This window comes from Hypanus sabinus, chromosome 11, assembly GCF_030144855.1.
Source record: "Hypanus sabinus isolate sHypSab1 chromosome 11, sHypSab1.hap1, whole genome shotgun sequence".
Lineage (NCBI taxonomy): Eukaryota > Metazoa > Chordata > Chondrichthyes > Myliobatiformes > Dasyatidae > Hypanus > Hypanus sabinus.
In genome coordinates this window covers 43,040,428-43,067,994 of record NC_082716.1, presented here as the reverse complement: position 1 = coordinate 43,067,994, position 27,567 = coordinate 43,040,428, and the positions used below count along the sequence as shown (strand labels likewise).

Sequence of the window (27,567 nt, the reverse complement as noted above, 5' to 3'; positions counted from 1 at the left end):
ATTTCTCTCCATTTAGAAAATAGTCTATGCTTTTAATTGTCCTATCAAAGTTCTTGGCTATACTCTCCCTGATACTGTATTTTATCTGCCACTTCTTTCCCCATTCTTCTAATCTGTCTAAATCCATCTGTAGCCTCTCTACTTCCTCAAAACTACCTACACCTCCACCTATCTTTGTATCATCCGCAAACCTGGCCACAAAGCCATTGTTCACATCATTGACATATAAAGTAAAAAGAAGTGGTCCCAACACAGACGGCTGTGGAACACCACTAGTCACTGGCAGCCAACTCGAAAAGGTTCCCTTTTTTTCCACTCTTTGCCTCCTGCCAATCAGCCAATGTGCTATCCTTGCTACAATCTTTCCTGTAATACCCTGGGTTTTTAACTTGTTAAGTAGCTTCACATGTGGCACCTTGTTAAAGGCCTTCTGAAAATCTAAGTACACAATGTCCACTAATTCTCCTTTGTCTACCCTGCTCACTTTGTCTTACTCTATGACTATGGCTCATTGTTTTTGTTCTAGATTCCAGCACTTGCTGCCTCTTTTGTCTGAATACTATTTGACCAAATTGACATCAGATGGATGGCAAAAGCAAAACATTCGCCTGCAGAATTATCTATTTCCCTTCTGATTTTTACAATAGTAAAATGGTGAGGGTGGAGGCCCATTATTGTTTTGAGCTGTCTTAAGAGCTCAGAATGTTATCCATGTACAATTTAAGTTGTATGAAAGAAATGGCTGTGTTTTGTCAATGTTAAGGATGTTGTCATTTTTTTGCCATGCAATATAAAACCTGGAAGCATTTAATCTTCTAATTTGTAAAGAGCTGCATTATATCATGGCTTTTTCATGTTTGAGAGGTGATGTTTCCAAAGATGATTTGAGAATTCAAGATTAAACACAAACACTATATACCCTAATGTCACAAATCAGCAAAACATCAGAAAATGTTATTATGCTGTAATAATTTCTGTCCTTTAGTAATTGAATTCATCAAGGTACTCCTGAATTATAAAGTACGTCCAGCCTTGCTTGAAGGATTAGTTGCACGACTAACTCCATCAATGGACAACATAAAGAATCGACCAAAAATTCTTTACGGTAAGAAAGAAAAAATAAAATGCCTAATTGTATAAGTATTGAATCATAGTTAAACAAATATTAATCAATTTCATTTGTTCCATGTGTTAGCTAATACTGGAATGCGTGGGGTTGCTCCCTATGCAGCCTTGTGAGTTATCATGAAATAAAACTGACATGAGACCAGGGCTGTATTCAGTCAAAAAAAAACTTGCAAGATTATTGTCAAATAGTCTTTATTAGTATTTAAACATTTATTGTAGCATTTCAAAAATGCAGCAACATACTATGTCGTTTTTTGATACGTTTAGTTTTGTTTAGTATTAGCCTTTCCAATTGAGTTATCCATTCATTGCCATTGACCCTAGCCGAAATCTTGAACATATTCCAGTTGAAATGTGATGTTCAGCTAGTTCTCCATTTCCTGTGATGAGTTTTATAAAAATAACTGTTATTGACTGTTCCAATAAATAGTGTAACATTAATCAATAACTTAGTTTTACCTCCTATTCGCAATTTCTGCTGGCTCTGCAAACATCCTTAAGCTCACTTAAAGCAGCCTATACACTGTCAGCCTTTATCTTCCTTCATTATCAACTAGCCCTCAATAGGCATTTTAACATATTGCCATCTCTTTCTTCCTTCAGTTAGGTAAACATCTTATTTAAGCCTTCAACAAGAACACATAACTCATAGTGAATCAAAAGCAGACTACGTTGCCTGACTCAGAATGCTGTGGGGTATCTGGGGCTGTGTTGAACTTTTTAAACTAGCTGTAAACTGGAAAGGCAACCCTGAAGCACCTACTGATGCAAACTTGAGCTTCTTTTCTGGATTCCTGGAATATAACAATGTCACCAAAGTCATTGCAGAGAAAGCAAGTTTGCTGTAAAATCTGCCCTTACAGGCAAGTATAAATATCAAGAGAAGTACTCATAAACAACTTTAAATGATTGACAATAGTTGGACAGCAAATATGTCTCGATTGGACAAATAAGGAGAGAAAGCATAATCAAAAGATCAGATTGTCACTGGTGATATTTTTGAATTCAAAGTAAAGAGAGAGGGGAAACCTGTTAACGGAGCATGATGAGTGATGACTATGGTGACCTCTATTTATAATCACTAGCATCAAAGATGAAATAATATTTGGAGTTAAAGGATGGTCTGCAAGGGGATCTGCAGACAGATTGACCACCCGACAAAGGAAGAGGTGTTACAGTTATGGGTTAACATGTGGAAGTTGCAGAACACACAAATCCTTTTGCAGTAGAACAGTATAGTATTTTATATCTTGTGTCTTGTGTCATTGTTAGTGTTTAGTTGGCATTTTAATAAACTTTTTTAAGGAGTACTGGGATATGTTGCTCTGTGAGCCTCAATTAATTTTCTCCATTCAGACAGGCTGAAGCAAAACTCAAAGAATAACTGTAAACTTTGATTCTTCTCTACACTTTCTAGTTCACCTTTATCTTCCTTTTACAAGTTCATCCAAAAAACAAAATCAGCTCTGCCTCTTCTATCTTAATGGCTCTCATCGTCACCTGGGCTCATTGTTCAATCATGTATTCAAATTTTTCACATTTGGAGTAGCTGAGGATTACAAATGGTGGAGGTTTGTAAATGTCAGGATAACATTACTCATTAATTCAAAATGGCAGACATATGGATGAGGAACTCATCAAAAGATTTGATAAAGCACAGTTGGACATGTACACGATAAAAGATAGACACGGGAAGACCTTGAGAGCCGCAAACAAGACAAAATCTGCAGATGCTGGAAATCCGAGCAGCACACAAAACGCTGGAGGAACTCAGTAGGCCAGGCAGCATCTTTGGGGAAAAAAGTATAGTTGATGTTTGGAGCCAAACCCTTCGGCAGGACTGGATTAAAAGCTGAGGAATAGATTTGAAAGGTGGGGGGAGGGGAGAGAGAAACACAGGGCAATCGGTGAAATTTGGAGGGGGAGGAATGAAGCAAAGAGCTAGGAAGTTGAATTGTGAAGAGACAGAAGGCCATAGAAGAAAGAAAAAAAGGGGGGAGGAGCACTGGAGGGAGGCGATGGGTGGGCAAGGAGACAAGGTGAGAGAGGGACAAGAGGGATGGGAAATGGAGAAGCAGGGAATGAGTGGGTGAGGGCATTACTGGAAGTTTAAGAAATTGACGTTAATGCCATCAGGTTGGAGGCTACCCATACGGAATATAAGGTGCTGTTCCTCCAACCTGTGTGTGGCCTCATCACGACAGTGGAGCATGCCATGGATGAACATATGGGAATGGGAAGTGGAATTAGAATGGGTGTCCACTTTGAGAAGGATGTGGAGGTGAGTTCAGCATAAATGTGATTTTGCCAAGATGAAGCATGGAGTAGTGATAGATCCTGGTGGTACTTGGGTAGCAATGATTTGGGGGAGTCATTACTTGACTCTGACTAGTAAGATTCGAACTTAATCAGCCTAATGAATTGATTGACAGAGGCACTGGACGAGTGATGTAGTCAACTGTCACCAAGTTCTGAAGCCTGTAGCATTGCTGACCGAGAAGGACAGGGAGAAGTAGTGCACCATGGTCACGTAAACAGGGAATATAAATTGTGACTTTTGACCAATGACATTTCAAAGCTCTGTTAAGGACAGAAATCTGCTTGGAGATATTTGTAGCAATGATCACCAAAACCATGCAACTGCAGATAGGATGGTACCATGCAAGAAATGCCTCTGTCCAGACATCTGCATGTTTCAGCAGAATTCACCGGGAACTCTGATGTATTCTTGCCCAATTAAATAGTACTCAGGTGAATTATATTCCCCTACTCAGTTCCTCAAATTCAATGTAAAATCTGGGATCTACCAGTCTTTGTAGCTCATTATTTTTCTCAGCTGAGCCATATAGGCTGTAATATGCTGATAGCTGGCTGCAGAGAACTGTAGCTAGTTCTAATGACTAACGCATAAATTTAATTTACTTCAAGTTATATATCAAGACCATTTTAAATATCAATATATATGTAATATTATTATTAAATAAAAGCATCTAAACTTTCCTAACAGTTTTATTTTACATTTAGATGAACCCACATCAAACCTTATGGAATCCTCACCGATATACGTACAACAGGCTGCAGCAGCGAAAGTTATAGGGTAAGTCATGTGGCAACTTATTTTGTTCAATGACAAAATCCAGAAGTGGATCTTGGTATTTCTAATAATTAGATTTTCGGAAGGACTTTGACAAGGTGCCACACATGAGGCTGCTGAGCAAGATAAGAGCCCATGGTATCACAGGAAAGATGATAGTATCATGGACAGAAATCTGACTGACTGGGAGGAGGCAAAGAGTGGGAATAAAGGGGGAGGGGACGTTTCTGTTTGGATGCTGCTCTTCAGGGTTCTGTGTTGGGACTGGTTCTACTTTCACTGCTGAGTTGGTAATTAACTGCACTTCCCTTCGAGCACGCAGTGGATCCTCGTGCGGTTTGTTAATCAGGGTACGTCCTCCTCCTGTTTGATCAGCAGAAACCTGTGAGAAGCAGACTGTTCAGACTGGGTTCATTTCACACAATAGTTACCTGAACTGCCTGCTGTAATATGTAGATCAGCCTCTCTGAGACAAAGCTGTGACATAGGATGCCCCTTATCACCTCAGGTAGATTTAGTTTAGTTTTTTAGTTACTATTTCTAGTAATGTTTCAGTATCCTTGACACTTTAGTGGAGAAATGTATTCCACTTGTAAGTGTAAAAATGGACCAGGTGGGACAAGAGTGCTTAGTTGTTGTAGCTGCTGCAATTAATTTTCTGGCGTCGCCATGCATCTTTCAAGCGTTTGTCAAGCTTGTGCCCTGAACTTTGGATTCCACCATCACTGTGAGAATCTGTTGATCACCTTTTGCACTCCAATGTGCCTTTGGGAATGTATTAGCTGTGCCATATGATCTTGAAGTTCGTTTGTGATGCAGAGTTCTACTTCATTTCCAGTTGTCGGGTTCACTGGTACTTTTACTCTTTGCTGTGCTGCCCTTTTTGCGATTTCATCTACAGTTGCATCTGCGCATTGTATTCATTTTGGAGTGGCTTTTACATTTTACTACAGCAACTTCTAATGGCAGGCTTATGACATTCTAACTCCTTGGACTAGTTGGCCATTCTTGATTGGGTTTCCTGCAGCTGTAAGAAATCCTCTATGGCTCCATTAGTTTCTAAAATGATTAACAACTCCAAAAGCATATTGAAAATCTGTGTAGATATTAGTTTATCTTCCTTTTGCCAATTTGCAGGCTCAAATTAAAGCTATTATTTCTTCCTGTTGTTTAGAGGTACCAGGAGCCGTGTTTGCTGAAGCTAGCAGTTCAGTTCCAGAGATCTCCACCCATCCAACCATTTGAATTCCTCTCTCAGTCATTGAGGAGGCTTCAGTGCACAGACCTTTGGCAGAGTAATAACCAACAGGATGCTGTCAGTCACCATGTTCTTGAGTTAAGACTGCCATAGGGTGTTCCTCATTGACAAACAGGATAAATGGTTTATTTGTATCAGGGATTCTTAATGCAGGTGCAGAATACAATGTTACCTTTAAAGTTTGAACACTTTCAGTTGTTCTTCGTTAAGAGTCGCAGAGTTATCTGAGCACTCCCTGCCTTTCAGCACAGTGTAGAATGGTTGAGCAATAGTTGATGAATCCGTCACTAAACTGTCAATACATCGATTAGCAATGGTTTCATCTTCAGTCCTGCATATCTTCCAAGTCCCAAAACTTTGTAACCACACTCACCAACTATGCCTGTTGTTGGATTCTGGTGTTTTTTTGATCCAGGGTTCTTTCAGAAGTCAGGAAAGAGGTACAAAACTTGTTGCATCACTATTGTTTTATTAAGTGTTGATGGAACAAAGGAAACAGAAGCAGAAGGTTTAAAGACAAAAAAGGTTCAATGGTTCATTTTATTGTCAAAGTATGCATGTAGAATAAAACTCTGATATTTTTCTACTCCTGCTAGCCATTAAATACGGAGAGACCCTGGGTAGGGATGAAAGCAAAATTATCAACTACCCCTGTGGCACAAAAAAGAAAAGAAACAGAACTCTCGGACCCCAAAGTCCCTCCTCCCCCACAGCAAATGAACAGCCCCTGACCCCCTCAGTCACAGTACCAAACCCCCGAACCCCCCCACCACACACAAGAATTAACAGATCACCCACAAGAAAGAAAACACCGCAAACTGAAGGAAACCAAAGTACAGTCCAATAATCATATAAATGTCAGAATATGGGAAATGGCTTTATATCTGCCTATAAGGAGAGCAGCCACACAAACTCAGAACAAAAATCTGAAATAATAAGAAATTAGCACAACTCTGTGAGCTATTTTATACCCATCGATAAGGAAAATTTCTATTCAAATTTATAAATAAAAGTTAGCCAATTAGAAATCTGTGAGCTATTTTATGCCCATTGATAAGGAAAATTTCTATTCAAATTTATAAATAAAAATTAACCAATTGGCAAGTTATTTTTCAAAAAATGCAGTAGAAAGAAACTTGCAGAGCTTTCCAGAATTGTACTTTGTACAGCCACTAGAGGCATATTAAATCGTTGTATGCATACAAGAACTACTTAAAATACAGGCAGATAATTAAATGTTAAGCTTCAGAGAAAATGACAATTAAACTGTCTAATCAAAGAATAAACAGTCGGTTCCAACAGCACCTTATACAAATTGTTCATAGTGAAAGCTAATAGCACAGTGTATATTTGAATTAATTTGTGGCAGGAAGCACAGTGGTAAATGGTCACATTATGTATTGGAGCAGTGTGGGGAGGTTAGTTTTACATTCAAAGAAGTCAACTTAACAAAGAAGTCATTTCCCCAAGCAGTCTAAAATAGATGAGCTGTTTCACTCAGATTTTTAACCATGTATTCTCTCTATGTCTTTTCACATTTCACAGAAGCAGTTCCCTCCTATCAAACATAGCAGTATTTATTAATCTGAACAAGCTGTAGAAAAAGGGATATGGTTAAACTTCCTGGCACCAAGATTCTTGGTAGGAAATGAATAGGAAATGTCAACACATGTGGTGGAAATCAAAACCAGGTTTAATATCACCTGAATGATAGACCTTCCTGAGGCACTGCTCCTCGAAGGTGTCCTGACACCCATGATGGAGCTGACTAATTTAGCAACTTCCTGCACCTTACTTCGATCCTGTGCAATAGCCCCCTCCCCTCTCCCCACCCCACACCCAATGGCAGACAGTGATGCAACCAGTCAGAATACTCTCCATGGTACATTGTAGAAGTTTTTGAGTGTATTTGTTGACAAACCAAATCTCAAATTCATAATGAAATATAGCCACTGTCTTGCCTTCTTTATAGCTGCACCAATATAGGTCCAGGTTAGGTCCTCAGAGATATAGATACCCAGGAACTTGAAACTGCTCACTCTCTCCACTTCTGATCCCTCTATGAGGATTGGTTTGTGTTCCCTCATTCTACCCTATCAGTTTGTTGGTCTTGCTGATACTGAGTGCAAGGTTGTTGCTATGACGCTACTCAGCTAGCTGGTATATCTCGCTCAAAACTAAGCTAGCAATAATTTGATAATAATCAATACAACTGTTAGATTGAATGAAATGGATAGGAAAAAAAAACACCACTGCAGTAGGAAATGCTCTTTTAATGCTTTTGCTGTGTAGCTCTGCCTGTGATTTAGAATGCACTATCATGGCCACTAGAGTACACTATTTCTCAGCTTTGACATCCGGATAAAAACCTTTTCAATTTGTTACAGTGCCAGAGCTTGTGGCTGACTTTTCTGTCACTTTCCTTTGACTTTCACAGCATAATAATGAAAGAATCTACTGAGACAGCCGAGGAACTGCTGCATCTGCGAGTGGTACATCGCCTCTTGATTGTCATGGGGAACCTGGAATATGCAGACAGCCAGAAACAAGCTTGCTTGGCGTTGGAAGTACGTATTTATGGGAACAGATTTTCAAGTCTATGCTGTACACAGAATGATTTATCAGTTTGGATAATCACGAGAAGCAAGCCTAATGCTGGTCAAAGGTCATTGCCACCGTAGTGAAATCAGTGGTGGTTTAGTGTTGAAGTAATGCTGTGTTCAGTAGTTGTACATAATTATCTTCATTCATGGTAAAATGTCTTATGGCTACGTAGTACTGTTTGAAAAATTATGGAATCCAAAGACTGCCAGTATGCATGCTGCAGGAGGAATCAACAACACAGGCAAAAACAACACCTAGGTTTAAGGAAACCTGTTTATAATAGCATCATCCCAGCCTCATTGGGTCACAGATTCAGATTCAAAATGGTCATCTTTGAAATGCACGTTTAAAGAATGGAAGCCATTATAGTTGATAAGTACATTTCAATTGCATGGTTGTACACGTGTGTAAGTACCTATAATCTTAACAATTTGATCCAACATTTCCTCCATTTCTTCTCCATTTCCTGGTCATCCACCCTCATCCCATCTTCTCTCCACTGTAACAGTGATGGAGTTCCACCTATCACTCCACGAGCTTCCACATCTAGCAAATCATTCTCTGCAACTTTCGCCACCTTCGGTGGTACCTTACCACAAACACATCTTTAGCACACCACCCCCCCTCCACTCTCCACTTTCCACAAGGATCACTCCCTCCATGTCTCACTTGTCCTTTCATCCCTCCCCATTAACTCCCTCCTGGCATTTATCCCTGCAAGCTGAGGAAGTTCACCTCCTCTCTCAGACCCTTCCAGGTGAAGCTACACTTCCCGGTGTGGTCTCCTCTATGTTGGTGAGACCCGGCATACAATGGGGAACTGCTTTGTCATCTGCCTTCACTCCATCCACAAAAAGCAGGATTTCCCTGTGACTAACTATTTTAATTCCAATCCCCATTTCTGTTCCGACATATCAGTCAAGTTGATTCACCGCTCTCAGGTTGGAGGTGCACCATCCCATATTCCGTATGGATAGCCTCTAACCTGATGGCATGAACATTTCCAACTTCCTGTAATTCTTTCCTCTTCCCCTTCCCTCTTCAATTCCTCACTCTGATCTCTTGCCTCTTCTCCTCACCTGCCTATCACTACCCACTGGTGCCCCTCCTCCTTCCCCTTTTCCCAGGGTTCACTCTCCTCTCCTATCAGATCCCTCCTTCTCCAGCCCTTTATGAATGAATGAATGAAATTAATTTATTTCTGTCAATACAAATATAACAAAAAGCATCAATTACAATGATTTCATAATGATAAGTTCATAGATCAAAATTACAACAAAAAATAGCTATTCTTTAAAACAGACTGAAAGGGTATAGGCTGAAGCTACAGCCTACTACGCCCACCCCTCTTACTTATACAACAACATATTTGGTGTCAATCATCACATCAAAAACAAAAACTTTCAAAATCTTTTAACACAAAATCCAATTCCAAATATCATTTATTTACATTACTCCCATTCATTTTAAATCATGTATTTTATACTTGTTCATTAAATAATTTTAAATAATTTTTTAAACCTGTTAAGTGCAGTGCATGTTTTTAAATTCTTACTACAACTGTTCCTTAGATTCACCCTCTGACTGAAATATAATGGTTTTTTACATTTGTTCTTATCCTTTGTGTTTGAAATATACATGTTCCTCTCAAATCGTGTTGACTTTCTCTCATTTTAAACAACCTTTGGATACTTTGTGGTAACTGTCCATTTTTTACTTTATACATAATATGAATTATCCCTTCCAGCTTCTAACTTTATTTCCCCCCCCCCACCCACCTGGGTTCACCTATCTCCTTCTATCTTGTACTACTTCCCTTACCACCACCAGCACCTTCTTCAGGCGTCTTCTCCCTTCCTGTCCAGTCCTGATGAAGGGTCTCAGCCTGAAACATCAACTGTTTATTTATTTCCATAGATGTTGCCTGACCTGCTGAGTTCCTCCAACACTTTGTATGTGTTCAAGTCAAATCAAGTCAAGTCACTTTTTATTGTCATTTTGACCATAACTGCTGGTACAGTACACAGTAAAAATGAGACAATGTTTTTCAGGACCATGGTGCTACATGAAACAGTACAAAAACTACACTGAACTACTTAAAAACAACACAGAAAAAAAACTACGCTACACTACAGACCTACCCAGGACTGCATAAAGTGCACAAAACAGTGCAGGCATTAAAATAAATAATAAACAAGACAATAGGGCAGTAAGTTGGTGTCAGTCCAGCTCTGGGTATTGAGGAGTCTGATGGCTTGGGGGAAGAAACTGTTCAATAGTCTGGTCGTGAGAGCCCAAGTGCTTTGGTGCCTTTTCCCAGATGGCAGGAGAGAGAAGAGTTTGTATGAGGGGTTCATAATGCTGTTTGGTTTACGGATGCAGCATGTAGTGTAAATGTCTGTAATGGCGGGAAGAGAGACTCAGGTGATCTTCTCAGCTGTCCTCACTATCCGCTGCAGGGTCTTGCGATCTGAGATGATGCAATTTCTGAACTAGGCAGTGATGCAGCTGCTCAGGATGCTCTCAGTACAACCTCTGTAGAATGTGGTGAGAATGGGTGGGAGATGGACTTTCCTCAGCCTTTGCAGAAAGTAGAGATGCTGCTGGGCTTTCTTTGCTATGGGGCTGGAGTTGAGGGACCAGGTGAGATTCTCCGCCAGGTGAACACCAAGAAATTTGGTGCTCTTAACGATCTCTACCGAGGAGCCATCGATGTTCAGCAGGGAGTGGTCGCACCATGCCCTCCTGAAGTCAGCAACCATCTTTTTTGTTTTATTCACATTCAGAGACAGGTCGTTGGCTCTGCACCAGTCCATTAGCCGCTGCACCTCCACTCTGTATGCTGACTTCCCTGGACTTTCAGCATCTGCAGAATGCTTTATATTTATAACCTTAACAATCCTGGGATAGGTAGCAATTTGAAAAAAAAAAGGGTACTCAATCTTTTTTTTCCTGTTGTAGGGTTATCAAAAACAAAGCATATAGGTTTAAGGTGAGAGGAAGGAGTCTTGGGGATCTGAGAGGTAGGTTTTTATATAGAGAGTGATTGATATGAAAGAATAGATGCATGTTAGATTTTAGGATGGAGACAACACACCGTCCTGACAGTTTTAAAAAGCAGTCAGTGTAATCATCAACACACACAAAAAATGCTGGTGGAACACAGCAGGCCAGGCAGCATCTATAGGGAGAAGCGCTGTTGACGTCTCAGCCCGAAACGTCGACAGCGCTGCTCCCTATAGATGCAGCCTGGCCTGTTGTGTTCCACCAGCATTTTTTGTGTGTGTTGTTGTTTGAATTTCCAGCATCTGCAGATTTCCTCGTGTTTGCTCAGTGTAATCATAGCAGCATATGTATACTCAGAACAAAAATTCTTGCATAAATATAGCTATTACCTGAAAGTATCATACAGTATCTTATTTACATAATGCTGTCCCAAAATCAAATTAGCCTACAATTTACTTCAGGAAGTATTTAGATACTACAATATGTAAACAGCCCAATGTCTCCTTGTTATAATTTATTCTCATATGCACAAGTTAGGTTGATGCCATTGAACACAGGACATAGAATAGTACAACACTGTACAGGCCCTTTGGCCCATGATGTGTCAAACTTTTAACCTTTTCCTAGATCAGTGTAGCTCTTCACTCCCTCTTAGCCCTTCATTTTCCTTTCATCAATCTGTCTATTTCAGCATCTCTTAAATATCTTAATATATCTTCCTTTATCAGTGTGTACCATACACTTGCAACTCTGTGTTTTTTAAAAAAAACTAGCACTGACATCCCCCTATACTTCAATCAGCTGAAAAGTGTGCCCTCTTGTATTAGCCATTACTGCCCTAGGAAAATGGTGCTAACTGTCCTCTTTATCTACGCCACTTAGCATCTTATACAGTATTTCTCTACTTCTCATCCTCCTTCACTCCAAAGAGAAAAGCCCTAGCTTGCTCAACATTTCCTCATAAGACATCCTCTCTTATTCATACAGCATCCTGGTGAATCTCCTCTAAAGCTTCCACATTCTTCCTATTATGAGGCAACCAGAACTGAACAACATTCTCTGAGCGGTCTAACCAGAGTTCTAAGGCGCTGCAACATTACCTTACTGACTACCTCAATTAATATAGTCCAACACACCACATGTCTACTTAGCCACCCTGTCAACTTGCACGGCAAATTTGAGGAATCTGTAGTCATGGACCCTAAGGTCCCTCTGTTTTCCACACTGCTAGGAATCCTGCCATTATCCTTGTACTCAGCTTTCTAGTCTGGTCTTCCTCTCTGGATTGAACTGCATATGTTACTTCTCAGCCCAGCTCTGCATCCTGTCAATGTTCTGTTATAACTTACGACAACCTTCTACACTATCTTCTGCATCACCAACCTTTAACTATGATTATATCTGTATCCCTTCTAACCAATCTAATCTTGAATGCTAACTGTGTGCCTTAGCCATTAACTATCAAAGTGAATTTTGAAGTTTTACAATAGAAGATTGATTCTTGGTTTCTGTTATAAACTGTTTAGTCACAAAATTTTATTTCTCAATTGGAATCAATCCGCTTACATTTACTCTGCAACATTTTGGCCAAATTTAAATGTCATCATATTGTTCCTGAATCTATCTTGTTCCAACAAAGACACTCAACTTCACAAAGTCTTCCCATTTACACTCTCAATATTCACACTTTCTTTCCTCCTGTACTGAATAATGTGGCCACTCAGTGCACATTCGTGGTCTTCTGCTGCTAACATTTCAAGGTTTGACTTATGCGATCACTTATGGTGAAGGCAGATACGTTATGATAGGTTCTCTTAAGAGACTCCTGGCTAGGTACATGGAGCTTAGAAAAACAGAGGGCTATGGGTAACCCTGGGTAATTTCTAAAGAAAGCACATGTTCGGCACAGCTTCATGGGCTAAAGGGCTTGTATTGTGCTGTAGGTTTTCTATGTTTCTAAATGCTCTTCTGCACACCTCTGTTGCAACGCCTGGTTATTTGAGTTAATGTCACCTTCCTGGCCAATCTCCTCTGACCTCTCTCATTAACAAGGTATTTTTGCCCACAGAACTGATTCTCATTCTCTGTAAAACTCTAGAGATAGTTGTGCATGAAAATTCTAGGAGATCAGCAGTTTCAGAGATACTCAAACCACCCTGCCTGGCACCAACACACATTCCATGGTTAAAGTCACATTGATCATATTTCTTGGCCACTCTGATGTTTGGTCTGAACAACAATAACTTCTTGACCATGTCTACATGCTTTTATGCATTGGGTTGTATTTAGTTGGACCCAGCAAGTAAGTGTCATTACAAAGAAAACAAGGTAGCTCCTCTACTTTCTTAGAAGTTTGCAAAGATTTGGCATGTCATCTAAAACTTTGTCAACTTTCTATAGATGTGCAGAGGAGAGTATATTGACTGGTTGCATCATGACCAAGGGTGGAACACCAATGCCCTTAAATAGAAAAGCTTACAAAAAGTACAAACGTTTGTAGTTATCTATTTTGTCTTTCTCTATTTGTTTCTATATTCTTTAAATTTTGACATCAGAATTTTCTTAAATAATTTTTATAGCTTAAAGTAAGGTACTTCAGTTTTATTTGTAATTATATCCCCAAAGACTTCCACAGTAATATCAATTGGTTTATTTTTATAGCTTGAGTCTAATTCGCTTAAGCTATAAAAATAATCCAATTGACGTTATCATTGAATTCCATCCTGTGCTGCTGTAATTCTTTTCCTCATTTCATAACTATACCTTTGTCGTGTTTGATCTAAAGTGTAAGCTATTTTATGCTGTCATGGTATTGTATGTAAATTTTCACATTCTCCTTGTTTATACATAAACATGATTTTTTTATATGGTAAGAATTAGTTACTGTAAAACTTACAGGCACTGTAAAAAAAACTGTCATTTTTTGTCATTTTGTCTCTTTGGTCCATTTTAAAAGCCTAGATATTATCTTCTTCTCAATTCTACATTTGTTGACTTTCTCTCTAGTAATGTCACTTGGTATCTACATCAAGCATCACTAGTTTAGAAATTAAAGTTGGCTGGTTGGAACTAATTTTCTCTCCATTTTGGTACAGACAAAAATTCATTCTTTAAAGAGGCAATTGGTAAAGAAACTGGCCTGTAACTATAGAGATGGGCTCAGCTTCTCCTTATAAAATTATTTACAATATTTAAGCTTTCTCTGGCAGTAGTAGTCTTCAGGCAATAGACTACTGAAATATAGATTTATTAATTTTCTTTGGATTCAAGGGGATATAGGCAGGCTAAGTGAATGGACAAGGAGCTTACAGATAAAATATAATGTGGGAAAAAGTTCATCCACTTCAGTAGAAAAGTAGATAGGTAGAATGGTTTTAAATCTTGAGAGACTGAAAAATATTGGTGTTTAGAGGGATCTGAGTGTCATTATGCACAAATCATAAAGTTATTGTGCAGGTATGGCAAGCAATTTAGGGTTTTATTGCAAAAACTAAATCTGAATATTAAAGTAAATACCTCCTACTGCAATTGCATAGTGCCCTGGTGAGACTGCATTTTAAATATTGTGTATTGATTTAATGTCCACATTGAGGGAACAGTGTACTTACGACAGGAAAAGTGCAACAAAGGTTCACCAGCTTAATTCCTATGATGTGATATTTGTTCTTTGAAAAGTGATTGATCAGACTCAGCCTTGCTCCCTGAATTTTGTACCAGTAAAAATTCAACCAGTAAGAAGTACAACATTTTTACATTGTTTGACATATATTTCAGTAGTCTATTGCCAGAAGACTACTACTGCCAGAGAAAGCTTAAATATTGTAAATAATCTTATAAGGAGAAGCTGAGCCCGCCTGTATAGTTACAGGCCAGTTTCTTTACCAATTACCTCTTTAAAGAAAGAATTTTTGTCTGTACCAAAATGGAGAGAAAATTAGTTCCAACCAACCAACTTTAATTTCTAAACTAGTGATGCTTGATGTAGATACCAAGTGACATTACGAGAGAGAAAGTCAACAAATGCAGAATTGAGAAGAGGATAATATCTAGACTTTTAAAATGGACCAGAGACAAAATGACAAAAGAAGGACAGTTTTTGTTTTACAGTGCTTGTAAGTTTTACAGTAACTAATTCTTACACATAAAAAAATCATGGTTATGTATAAACAAGGAGAATGTGAAAATTTACATACAAGGATGGGGAAAGTTTACACTGGATGAGGTCTCTAAAATTAGTAATACAAGTTGTCCAAGTAAAGGTTTGGCTATTTAGGACAAAGGTGAGAAGAAATTTCTTTATTCAGATGATTATGAATTTTCGATATTCTTGACATGAGTGCCCAAGAGCTTGGTCATTGAGTTCAGTTAATAGTGATTGACAGATGTTTAGATGTTCGGAGAATCAATGAATATAAGACCATAAAACCAGAAGATATAGGAGCAGAATTAGGCCATTTTGCCCAGTGAGTCTGCTCTTCCATTTCATCATTGCTGATCCATTTTTTCTCTCAGCCCCCAACTCCTAACTTCTCCCTGTATACCTTCATGCCCTAACCAATCAATAACCTATCAATCTCTGCCTTAAAGATTAAGCCTCTACAGCTGCCTGTGGCAAAGGATTCCACAGATTTACTATCCTGTTGTTTTAAAAAAAAATTCTTTAAAGGCATAATTGGTAAAAGTAACTGGCCTGTAACTATAGACACCATTCTAAAAGGGCTCTTTCTATTCTGAGCCTGTATCCCATGGTCTTGGACTATCCCACCATAGGAAACATCCTCTCCACATCTACTCTATCAAGGCCTTTCACCATTCAGTAGGTTTCAATGAGACCCCACCCCTCATTCTCCTGAATTTGAGGCCTAGAGCCATCAAATGCTCTTCATTTGACAAGCTATTCAATCCTGGAATCATTTTTGTGAACCTCCTTTGAACCCTCTCCAGTTTCCATATGTAGTTATACTTTAAAAATGTACTGAAGTAAAAGATGAGCCATGATCTTATTGACTTTCAGAGCAAGTACAAGAGTCTGAATAGCCTACTGATATTTCTTATGTAGTCTTGAATAAAGAGTAAGAAAAAGGTAAATTGGAATTCCAAATGGAAGATTAGTTGATCGAAGGATGTTCTGATTATCAATTTTACTCCTTGTCCCTCTCAGTTGCACAGTTCATACTAACCTTAAAATGCCTAAGAAATTTCTGGTGCAATTAATTTGTGAAGTCATAAAAAAAAGCCATAGGAGAAACAATCTCAGCAAAGTGAATGCTCTTAAGAACACAGTGAAATGAAATTCATTCTTTTGAAAAGAAGCATTTACAAATGTGCAATCGTCCAATGAAGCATGATAGAGAGAGTTTCCATGAAGTGGTTTTAAAAATAATTTCATTGTGTTTGCAAAATAATGAAAAATTATTGCATTTCATTTTCAGTACCTGATTCATACATTTCCAGTCGTGGAAGAACATGTACAAAAAGCCATGGGAGAGTCACTGTATGAATTATATATGGTAATTCTTTAATCAACTTTATTATATTAACATGACAGTAATAGATGATTTTTGCCAACTATGGTTAAAATATAAAATATATATAAGAAATTTACTACCATCCAGTGAATAAGCTGTTTTATAAATAGCACCTGTTTTCAAGATTTCATCTGTAATGTGTATCTTGTTGACTCCCCCTTGGCTTAACTATCTCTAAATTGGTGAATGATCAGGGACAGGATGGCCTGACTGCAGAAGAAGCAAGTAGAGAGATCCAGAGGATAGTTTCAATGGAACCTCAATCCTTAAACTTGTCAATAGATATGAGGTTCTTGCAGTGGAAATACTATTAAATAGCTGTGAGCTGACATTTGATGAGAAGATATACTGTATATCAGTTTTACTCAGTTCTATGAGGGACAATATAATAAAGGATCTTTAATCATTTTGTCATATGTTTTGCTCCAGATCCAGTATCTTTGTCTCTCTTTCCTCAATGTTTGCTCAATCTCTTCAAAAGCCCCTGCTGTTGACCTAAAAAAGGTCTTCCTAATTGCCTGAGATTTTCCACAAGAGTCCCTAGTTTTAGCCTGTGCTGGGTTTCTATGACCACCATCAACCACATTCCTTCCATACTGGGCTGTTAATTTGAGCAGTGGGAATGGAACAAAAAGGTCAAGGGCTTACTGTAAAGGTTTGTAGGACCTGCACATCCCTTATCATTGTTTTTCCCCCCCTGAGTCTTAACCTTAAAAAAAATACTACAATGTTGACACACAAAATGATAGAGGAACTCAGCAGGCCAGGCAGCGTCTATAGAAAAGAGAAAACAGTCAATGTTTTGGGCCCAGATATTTAAGGAAAGGGAGAAGTCAGAGTAAGAAGGTGCGGGCAGGGATGAAGAAGTACAAGCTGGCAGGTGACAGGTGAAACTGGGTGATGGGAAAGGGGTGAAGTAAAGAGCTGGGAAGGTGATTGGTGAAACAGTTGCTGAGTCATCCGAGAATTTCTGCAGATGAGGATTCAGTGTTGTATCTAGAGGACAGTACAAGGGTAAACAGGAAGGGAGCCATTACAGTGCTGCTTATGGCCACATTTGACACACAGCTCTGAAGTCGTACAAACTGTGATCTGCCAGTCAGGTAGTCCATTATCCTGGATACAATGGAAGTGCCAATCTGTGCTGAACAGAGCTTTTCCCCCAGCATGGAGAACTGAGTGATATTGAAGGCTCTTCAGAAATCAAAAAACATGATCCTCACTGTGCTGTCCTGCTTATCCAAATGAGAGGAGACTGTGTTCAGAATGTAGATGACAGCATCATTGACTCCAATGTGCTCCTGGTAGGCAAGTTGCAGGGGATCAGGAGCTGATCTGACCTCGAAGGAGAGCCAGGACCAGCCTCTCTTAGATTCTTTGGGCAGATGTTGGCGAAATGGAAGAGATGCAGGTGTAGCAGTGTTGATGCTGGAGAATGTCCCAGTAGTTCTGGAATGAAAAGCTTCATCCTGAGAGTAGATGTGGTGGAGGTGGAGGAACTCAGAGAAGGGGGATGGCATTTTTACAAGTGACATGGTGGGAAGAGGTATAGTCCAGAATACTGAGATTGTTCTGTTTGTGGAGAAACTTGCCTCCCTATAAATATCAGGAATCAGGACATGGAAAGAAAACCTAACCAAACTACATATATAATCCAAAATTACTCAGTGAAGAATGGATGAAATAATAAAGCCATATTGAAAAGAAAGAGGGAGATCAATTTCAGTAAACTGAACTCTGCTGATAAATTACGGCAACCTCATAAATATAATTTTTTACTACACCTAATGCAACACTATTGTATGTCGGGGAACACTGGGACTGGAATAAAATAGTGAGTGAGGAGGCCAAATTTTGAAAACCTGCAACCATGATTTAACAACATATTGCCTGCAGGCACTATATTTTAGTATTGGTAAGAGAAATCCAGTGGAAATATTATTTTCATTTAACCTATTGTAAATATATAAAATGCAGCATTTATTCTATCAACTAAAGTTACTGTACATACTTTTCTGACAATACAAATTTCATACCCTATTGGATTTGTGATTATAATCCCAAAATTCCAGGAACCAGTGAGATATTTGGCCTCTTCACTCAGCACTCAGTGACACTCAGCACTGAGTGTAGCCACAGATCCCTTGCATTTGGTGTTGGTGAGGACCAACTTTTGAAAATCAGTTTCTTGAATAAAATTGATTGCAGTGTAGTTTAATGTGTTTTACACCTATTGTAAGGACCCTGAACACCATGCATAGGCATGAAGTACTTCTAGCTAGCACAGTGCCGAGAGACGATGTTTCTTTAACTGAATGCATTGGATATCAGGAATAATAACAGATAACAAAATAACTTGTTATTATATAATAGTAACTGCTCAATCAGCAGGCAAACTCATAGTAATAAACACTTCATGAAGAATAATGAGTTTAAAAATAGGGCATAGCATAGTGTATAAGATTAATTCTGAACCTAACCTGAGAATTCAGTATTTTGTCTGTACCCAACTATCACCGTAAACAGAACAATTTCAACACTTTGGTCACTTTTTTCATATTCATTCACGAGATGCGACCTTCATGAGCTGAGCCAGCAATTAAAGCCCCCATCTCTAGCTTCCCCTGAGGTGGTGGTGGTGAGCTGCCACCTTGAGGTGTGGGAATACCCAAGATGCTGTTAGAGAGCTGCAGGATTTTAACCCAGTTCAGGATGGTCTGTAACTTGGATGGCAAATTTCAGCTGTGGTGTTCTTGTGCCTTTGATGCCCTTGTGGTCTGGCAGGTGTTGTCTAATGAACCTTGGTGAGTGCATGCTTTACTGGTACAAATTGCTGCCATTGTGCATCAGTGGTGCAGTAAGTGAATGATTGTGGATATGGTGCTTATCAAGCTGGGTGTTATGTCCTATGAAGTGAAGAAGCTGCTTCGGAGTTATTGAAGCAGAACTCGTCAGGCAAGTGAGGAGTACTACCTCACATTGCTGACTTGTGTACTTTAGATGCTGAACAGGCTTCAAGGCATTAGGAGATAAGGTCACTTGTGTTTCTAGCCTCTGACCTACTTCAGTTATGTTTTTGGTCAAAAGTAACCCATGATATCGATGGTCATGAATTCAGTAATAATACCATTAAATGTGAAGAATTCAATTCAATGGCATTATTGAATTGATGCTATTGATGTTGTGGTAATTTTATGCTGCTTCCCCTCTGCTATCAGATTTTGGAATGGACAATGAACCTATAAATTCTACATCACTTCTTTTCCCCTCTTTTGTGCACTACTTATTTAATTTACAGTAATTTTAGTTTTTATTATTGGGCATTGTAATGTACTGCTGTCGCAAAACAAGAGATTTCATGACATATACCAGTGATATTAAACCTGATTCTGATTCTGAATCATACCATTCTGGCAACATCAAGCATATTAATAGAAATTATTTTTTTTATTGAATATACCTGAACCTAACCTTATGACATGTATGTTTGGGTCCAGATGGAACCAATTCAAAAGCCAGACATTCAGCAGTGTGGTGCTGATGATAGTACACAAGTCAATTAGATGTCAGAAACTTGGACAAATTAGCATATTCTTAAATATTTGCAGTGCATGAAAACCTAGTGAAACAAAATGGTAGGTTTGAGTTGGGTTTCAAATATGATATCATGTTTTAGATCTGACTGAACTATATACCGCTCAAACTGTCCAAGGAACCATTCTAATCTAAAAATTGAGTCTAGATTGATTAGATTAGATTAGATTCAACTTTATTGTCATTGTGCCGAGTACAGATACAAAGCCAAATGAAATGCAGTTAGCATCAAACCAGAAATGCAAAGAATATTGCTATTTACAAAATAACTGCAAATAAAAAGTAAGTGCTACAGCACACAAATATAAAAGTACTGAGACAGTCCAATATGGGTACAATACTGCTTAGCGCTGTGATGTGAGGTTCAGCAGGGTCACAGCCTCAGGGAAGAAGCTCTTCCTGAGCCTGCTGGTGCAGGAGTGGAGGCTCCAGTAGCACCTACCAGATGGGAAGAGAGTAAAAAGTCCATGGTTAGGGTGAGATGCATCCTTGATAATGTGTTTTGCCCTGCCCAGGCAGCGTTTATGGTAGATGTTCTCAATGGTGGGCAATTGATTTATATATTTCTTGAAAATACAAATCCATCTTTATAAAACAGTTGAGATATGCAACCATAACCAAGATCTAATTTTTTGTATTTTATAATTTGTACTTTTCAAATTAATACAGAAAAATCCGGAGAATTTGTACTTGAAAATGGACTCGATCCAAGCTGTTGTTTTGGTTGACAACAAAGTCAATATTCCAGCATGTAAGACAGTGCTAATTTTACACTTTAGAAATACTGAAAATTTAATTTACATTTTTATCATTTGAATGATTGCTTTAGCACAATGTAATGTTTTATCTCAGCAGTTGAAGGAGAAGCAGAATAACCAAGCTGTTTGCAGCAACACAATAAGATGAAGCTATTTTTAAGCAAAATAAAAATGTTCTGAATTTACATTTTCAAACAAACATCAGAGACAAAGAGTTGTAGTGCTTGGACTATTTCATGATATTTTCTGTTCCATTGTAAAACTCCATTTTATTGACAAGACAGTGCATGATCAACTATCAAGCTACGGCTGTTGAACTGTTTTTAACAATGTGAAACTTCATCAATGGTCTAAATCCACATCTCTTCACTTACAGATTTGTCTATTAATAAAAAACACTATTTTTGCAAAATGTACAAATATATTGTCTGACTTCTCTAAACATCACATGATTCCTGTATTGCAACTTGCTAATAAAATTGAGCAATCTTTGGTGAATCTTGACATCAATCCTGCCTTCTGAATTGCACATAACCTTTAGAAAAACAAATAATTTATTCATGGCTTGTAATTTTTCAAATCATTTCTGGCTGAGGAAATAGTTGTACCCTCTAAAATGCCTAGTTGCTGAAATCAGAGTTGTACTGCATAAGTTAAGGAGAAAGGCAGACTTGATGAGGAAATTGCACATTTAATGTACATTTTGGAGTTGAAAGTACTTCTGTTCCTTGCAGCTTTCAATTAATAAAAAAATGACATTAATGTTACTGTCCACAGTTCTACTCAAAAAGATTATTTCAAGTTCAGTTGCCATCCTTGAAAATTGAGTATGAAATTTTGTCGGAAATTCTAGTGTAGTTCTGAGGGAATGCCACACTATCAGAGCTGGTGTCTTAGATGGATTTTAAACCAAGATTCTCGCTGCTTTCACATCATTTTGAAAATCCATGTGTTTGGCAATCAGTATTATTGAAAGCAGTTGTACTGTGTATCATTTGAGTATAACAAGTTTATTTGTGCTGACAAATCTAGTTCAAATGAATTCCTGTGCCATGAACTCCAGGATGCTCAAAGAGCTGCAGTTAAGAACATCTTCAAAGTTCTTCCAGCAAATGTTGACTACTTCATTATCCTTGACGAGTATACTCAAGTGTTAGTCCTCAGTGGAGTGAAGCCTTGGGTATCTGGACCATCACTGTTAGCAAGTTGCCTAGGCTTCTATGCTCTCTATTCACAATCTGTTTTTTTTCTGTTTTGCTGGATGACTGTTCACTACTACTGCTTCACCCTGGAACTATGCTAGAGTTTCCACACCAGGAATGCCTCATATTTGCAGTTTACTAGCTCCCACAATATTTACATCATTTTCATTAAACTAGTCCAGATTCTTCTTTGCTGAGAAGCCAAGTGTTTCTTACCGAGTGTCAATTTTGGGGTACTTTAGGGCAGACTATAAATAGTTCTATACTCAGTTGCCACTTTATTAGGTATGCCTGCACACCTGCTCATTAATGCAAATATCTAATCACCCAATCACATGGCAGCAACTCAACGCATAAAAGCATGCAGACGTAGTCAAGAGGATTAGTTATTGTTCAGACCAAACATTAGAATGGGCAAGAAATGTGATCTAAGTGACTTTGACTGTGATAGTTCAAAGTTCAAGATACATTTATTACCCAAGTACATATTTGTCATCATCTGCCATTTTCTTATGGACATATTTAATAAATCTATAGAATAATAATCAAGACATAATTTGCGAAAGATTGCCCAACTAGGGTGTTAAACCAGAGCGCAGAAGACAACAAACTGCAAATACAAAAGCAAATAAATAAATAAATAAATAAGCAATAAATATCCAGAACATGAGATGAAGAGTCCATGAAAGTGACAAACATGAGAAAATGATGATAACTCCATGGAAGTGAGTCCATAGGTTGTGGAAACATTTCAATTATGGGGCAAATGAAGTTACCCCCTTTGGTTCAAGAGCATGATAGTTGAGGTTTAGTAACTGTTCCAGAATCTGATAGTGTGAGTCTTGAGGCTCCTGTACCATCTTCCTGATGGCAGCAGTGAGAAGAGAGCATGTTCTGGACTGTGGAAGTCCCTGATGTTGGACGCTGCTTTCCTGCGACAGTGTTTCATGTAGATGCACTCAGTGGTGGGGAGGGCTTTACCTGTGATGGACTGGGCCATATCTACTACTTTTTGTAGGATTTTTTGTTCAAGGGCATTGGTGTTTCCATATTGGGCTATGATGCAGCCAGTCAATATACGCTCTACTACATGGGTATAGGTTCATCAAGTTTTTAGGTGTCACGCCAAGCTCTGCAAACCCCTAAGAAAGTAGAGGTGCTGCTGTGCTTTATTTGTAATTGCAGTTATGTGCTGGGTCCGGGATATATCCTGCAAAATAATAACACTGAGGAATTTAAAGTTGCTGACCCTCTCCACCTTGATCGTTTGATGAGGACTAGCTCATGGACCTCAGCCTTGAAGTGGATGGGCTACCGCAGTAGAAGATCTCACCAGGTTCCACTCCTGTTGTCTTGGTATTGTCTGGGAAGGGCTGTCTGTTTGTTTGTTGGGAGCTTTGATTGTCTTCTGGTAATGTTTGTCGACTTGCATGTTTTGGAGCCAGATTTACAGAGACAATAAATTTGCATTGGCAGTGGCTAATCCATCAGTCAGTAGTGCCTGTCGTGGTGTGAGTGATGTGAAGATACTTGTATCTCCTTACTAGAATATAAATCATCCCAGGTTACAGCAGGGTTTCATTCCTGTATACTATTTGTAACCTGGATGGTTTGCAAGTCAGAAGCTCAGCCATGAATTGAGTTCCCAAATGGTGGATATCTGCGGCACCCTAACTGCTGGCAAATAATCCCATCAGGAAAGGATCTTCAGAGGAATCATGGGTAGTGGGACTAGCTGGATTGTTCTTAAATGGAACAAGAATGCACTCAACAGGATGACTGATCACCTTCCATGTTGTAACCATTCTACGATTCTGCAAACACTTAGGTGTTATGGTTGAGGATGTTTCAGAGCAGCTGCAGAACATTCTCAAGGGAGATGGTGAGCAACCAAATGTTGTGGTGCACATTGGCACCGATGATATAGGGAGAAAGGGGGAAGAAGTGTTGGGCAGTGAGGATAGGGAGGTCGGACCTCGAAGAAAGTAATCTCTGGATTACTCCCAGTGCCATATATAGTCAGGACAGGAATGGAAAGATAGAACAGATGAATGAGTGGCTGAGGAGCTGTTGCAGGGGGCAGGGCTTCAGGTCCTTGGATAATTGAAACCTTTTTTGAGGGAGGGTGATCTTGCACCTTAACTAAAGGGGAGTCAATATCCTGGTCAGAAGGCTATTCAGAGGAATGGGAAGCAGAGCAATGGGAAACACACCTAGATCAGGTGTGTTTGTATGAAGTGTGTGTATTTTAATGCTCGGAATATTAAGCACAAGGGTGATGAACCTGGAGCATGGATCTGTACATGGAACTGTGCTATTGTGGCCATAACAAAGACTTGTTTGAAAGAGGAATAAGATTGGATGCTCAGTGTTCCAGGGCTTTGGTGTTTTAGAAAAGATAGATAGGGAGACAGTGGAAGTGAGGTTGGGAGGTACACTATTAATCAGAGACAATATCACAGCTGGACTCAGAGGGGACTGTGTTTGTATGGGTGGAACTCAAAAGTACCCACCAGGAATGGATGTGAAAGCAGAGTAGATAATTTTTTATATGCCAAGCAGAGAGTGCCTGGAATAGGCTGTGTGTAAGCAGATATGAGAGTGACAATTAGGGAGTATTAGATAGAATATGTTGGGAATGGATGGATATGGATCATGTACAGGCAGAGGAGATTATTCAATGCAGCATCATGTTTGGCATCGATGTTGAGTACCAAAGGAAATGTGGTGTACTATGTTTTAGACGGGTAAGAAAGGAACTGAAAACAAAGCAAGAGTTCAATCAAACCAGATCATGATTTCACCCTTTACTTCATAACATAACAAACAAGCAGGCTCAGCTTTGCCATCTTCTCTCTGCCTGTGGAAACTATTGTGGACTTCAGGGCAGTCCGGATTAAGAGTTTATCCAGTGCTTAGGTAGGGGCTGTTGGCGTGAGGTTGTCGGTTTGACTTTGCTGGCAAAACAGGGTTTTGATACGAAAAGACAGCCCTTCAAATATTTTGACAGAAGGATTATATTGGCATTTACTTTTTGGATTCCCTTCTTACTGCTCACAGCTTGCCAGAAGATAGTGTCTTTTCTGACTCTGGCATTGAAGTTGCCTGGGAGAACTTGTTTGTTTCTCTGGGGACATGACAAGGTATTTTTGAAGGTTGTAATATAAATTCCCCTAGGAATGTTTTGAATCTTCCATTGTTGGGGTATAAGCATTGATGGTCATGTTATGGTATTCCCATGCTGCAGTAAACTGGAGGATCACAAGAAGCTTATTTATCCCACAATGATATCATTCAGACACTAGACTAGTACATTATCCAAGGTAAAGAACAGTCTGTGAAGTTTTGCTCCTTGTGTGCCATTCAGAAGAATATCAAAATGTCTGAGTTCGTGGACTATGATAATGTAACGATGTTCTGGTCTGGCACTGTTGGCCCTTTTCAAGAGGGAGGATGTCTCCGAGTTCATGGATAGAGTCATGTGATTCATCCGGAAGTGCATCAAAGATGTTGTCCCCCAGATGTCGGTCAGGATCTTCCCAAACCAGAAACCCCTGATCAATAGTTCCGTACGAACAGCACTTGCCACGCGACACGGAACTTATGCTGCCGACAATCAGCAGAAGCTCATGAAAATCAGCAACGATCAAGGCAGCGAAACAACACAGGGACAAGATTAAGTCAAGATTCACAATGAAAATGCACACATGACTTGTGGCAAGGGTTGCATACTATTGCAGGCTTCAAGGACAAATGTAGTGGTGCCGCCAACATCATGGTCTCTCTCCCAGATGTGTTCAATCGCTTTTACGCTTGGTTCAATGTCGCTAACTTTGAGCCTCCGAGGAAAGCCACTGCTACAAGCTGCAACCTGGTCATCTCTGAGGCTGAGGTACGCAGATGTTTCTAATGGGTGGACGGTCACAAGGCTGCGGGACTGGACGGCATCCCAGGGCGGGTACTCAGGATGTGTGCAGGTGTGTTTATTGACATTTCTAATCACTTTCTCCCCTAGTGTAGGATGCCCTCCTGCTTCAAATTATCCACCATTGTCCCTATTCCAAAAACGACGAAGGTAACATGCCTGAACGACTGGCATCCTATCGCACTCACCTAAATAGTAAGCAAATGTTTTGAGAGGCTGGTCAAAGACTACATCTGCAGCTTGCTACCACCCAAACTGGACCCCCTACAATTCACCTACTGACACAACCGATCAACAGATGACACAATAGCCACAGCTCTCCACACCGTCCTTACATATCTGGAGAAGAAAGATGCTTATGTGAGAATGCTGATCTTGGGCTACAGTTCAGCATTCAACACCATAGTTCCATCCAGGCTTGACAGAAAGCTCAGAGACCTTGGCCTTGACCTTGCCTTGCACAGCTGGATCCTGAACTTCCTGTCAGATTGCTGGCAGTCAGTAAGAGTGGACTCCCTCACCTCCATCCCTGACTCTCAACACAGGAGCCCCTCAGGGCTGTGTACTAAGTCCCCTCCTTTATTCTCTGTATACCCATGTCGCCACCTACAGCTCTAATCTGCTAAATAAATTTGCTAATGACACTACATTGATTGGCCTAATCTCTAACAATAAAGAGGTGGCCTACAGTGAAGAAGTCATCTCTCTGACACAGTGGTGTCAAGAAAACAACCTCTCCCTCAATGTCACAAAATCAAAGGAGCTGGTTGTGAATTACAGGAGGAATGAAGTTGGGCTAACCCCTATTGACATCAATGGATCTGGAGTTGAGAGGGTAAACAGCTTTAAGTTCCTCAGCATCCACATCACTGAGGACCTCACGTAGTCTGTGCACACCAGCTGTGTGGTGAAAAAGGCACAACAGCACCTCTTTCACCTCAGACAGTTGAGGAAGTTTGATATGGGCCCCCAAATCCCAAGAACTTTCTACAGGGGCACAATTGAGAGTATTCTGACTGGCTGCACCTCTGCCTGGTATGGGAACTGAGCCTCCCTTAATCACAGGATTCTGCAGAGAATTGTGCGGACAGCCCAGCGCATTTGTAGTTGTGTACTTCCCATGATTCAGGACATTTACAAAGACAAGTGTGTAAAAAGGTATGTAGGATCATTGGGGACCCGAGACACCCCAACCACAATTTACTCCAGCTGCTACCATCTGGGAAACAATACTGTAGCATAAAAGCCAGGACCAACAGACTTCGGGACAGCTTCTTCCACCAGGCCATCAGACTGATTAACTCACACTGATTTGAGTGTATTTCTATGTTACATCGACTGTTCTATTTATTATAAATTATTATAATTACTATAATTGCACATTGCACATTTAGACAGAGGTGTAATGTAAAGATTTTTACTCCACATGTATGTGAAGGATGTAAGAAATAAAGTCAATTCAATTCAATT

At 39.5% G+C, this 27,567-nt stretch overlaps 1 protein-coding gene across 5 annotated transcripts in view; it reads left to right on the top strand.

Moving 5' to 3' along the window:
• Positions 1-21,734, top strand: part of armh1 (armadillo like helical domain containing 1) — a 69,861-nt gene extending 48,127 nt beyond the window's left edge. For 3 of the 5 annotated variants that reach the window (XM_059984225.1, XM_059984227.1, XM_059984223.1), the window contains exons 7-11: positions 986-1,105; positions 4,153-4,225; positions 7,918-8,047; positions 16,523-16,600; positions 20,882-21,734. In XM_059984225.1, coding sequence (XP_059840208.1) covers positions 986-1,105; positions 4,153-4,225; positions 7,918-8,047; positions 16,523-16,600; positions 20,882-21,028 — 548 coding nt within the window. In that variant the 3' untranslated portion in view covers positions 21,029-21,734. The remainder of the gene's footprint in view (positions 1-985; positions 1,106-4,152; positions 4,226-7,917; positions 8,048-16,522; positions 16,601-20,881) is intronic. The other 2 variants (XM_059984226.1, XM_059984224.1) reach the window with 2 other exon arrangements.
• Positions 21,735-27,567: the final 5,833 nt, after the last annotated feature.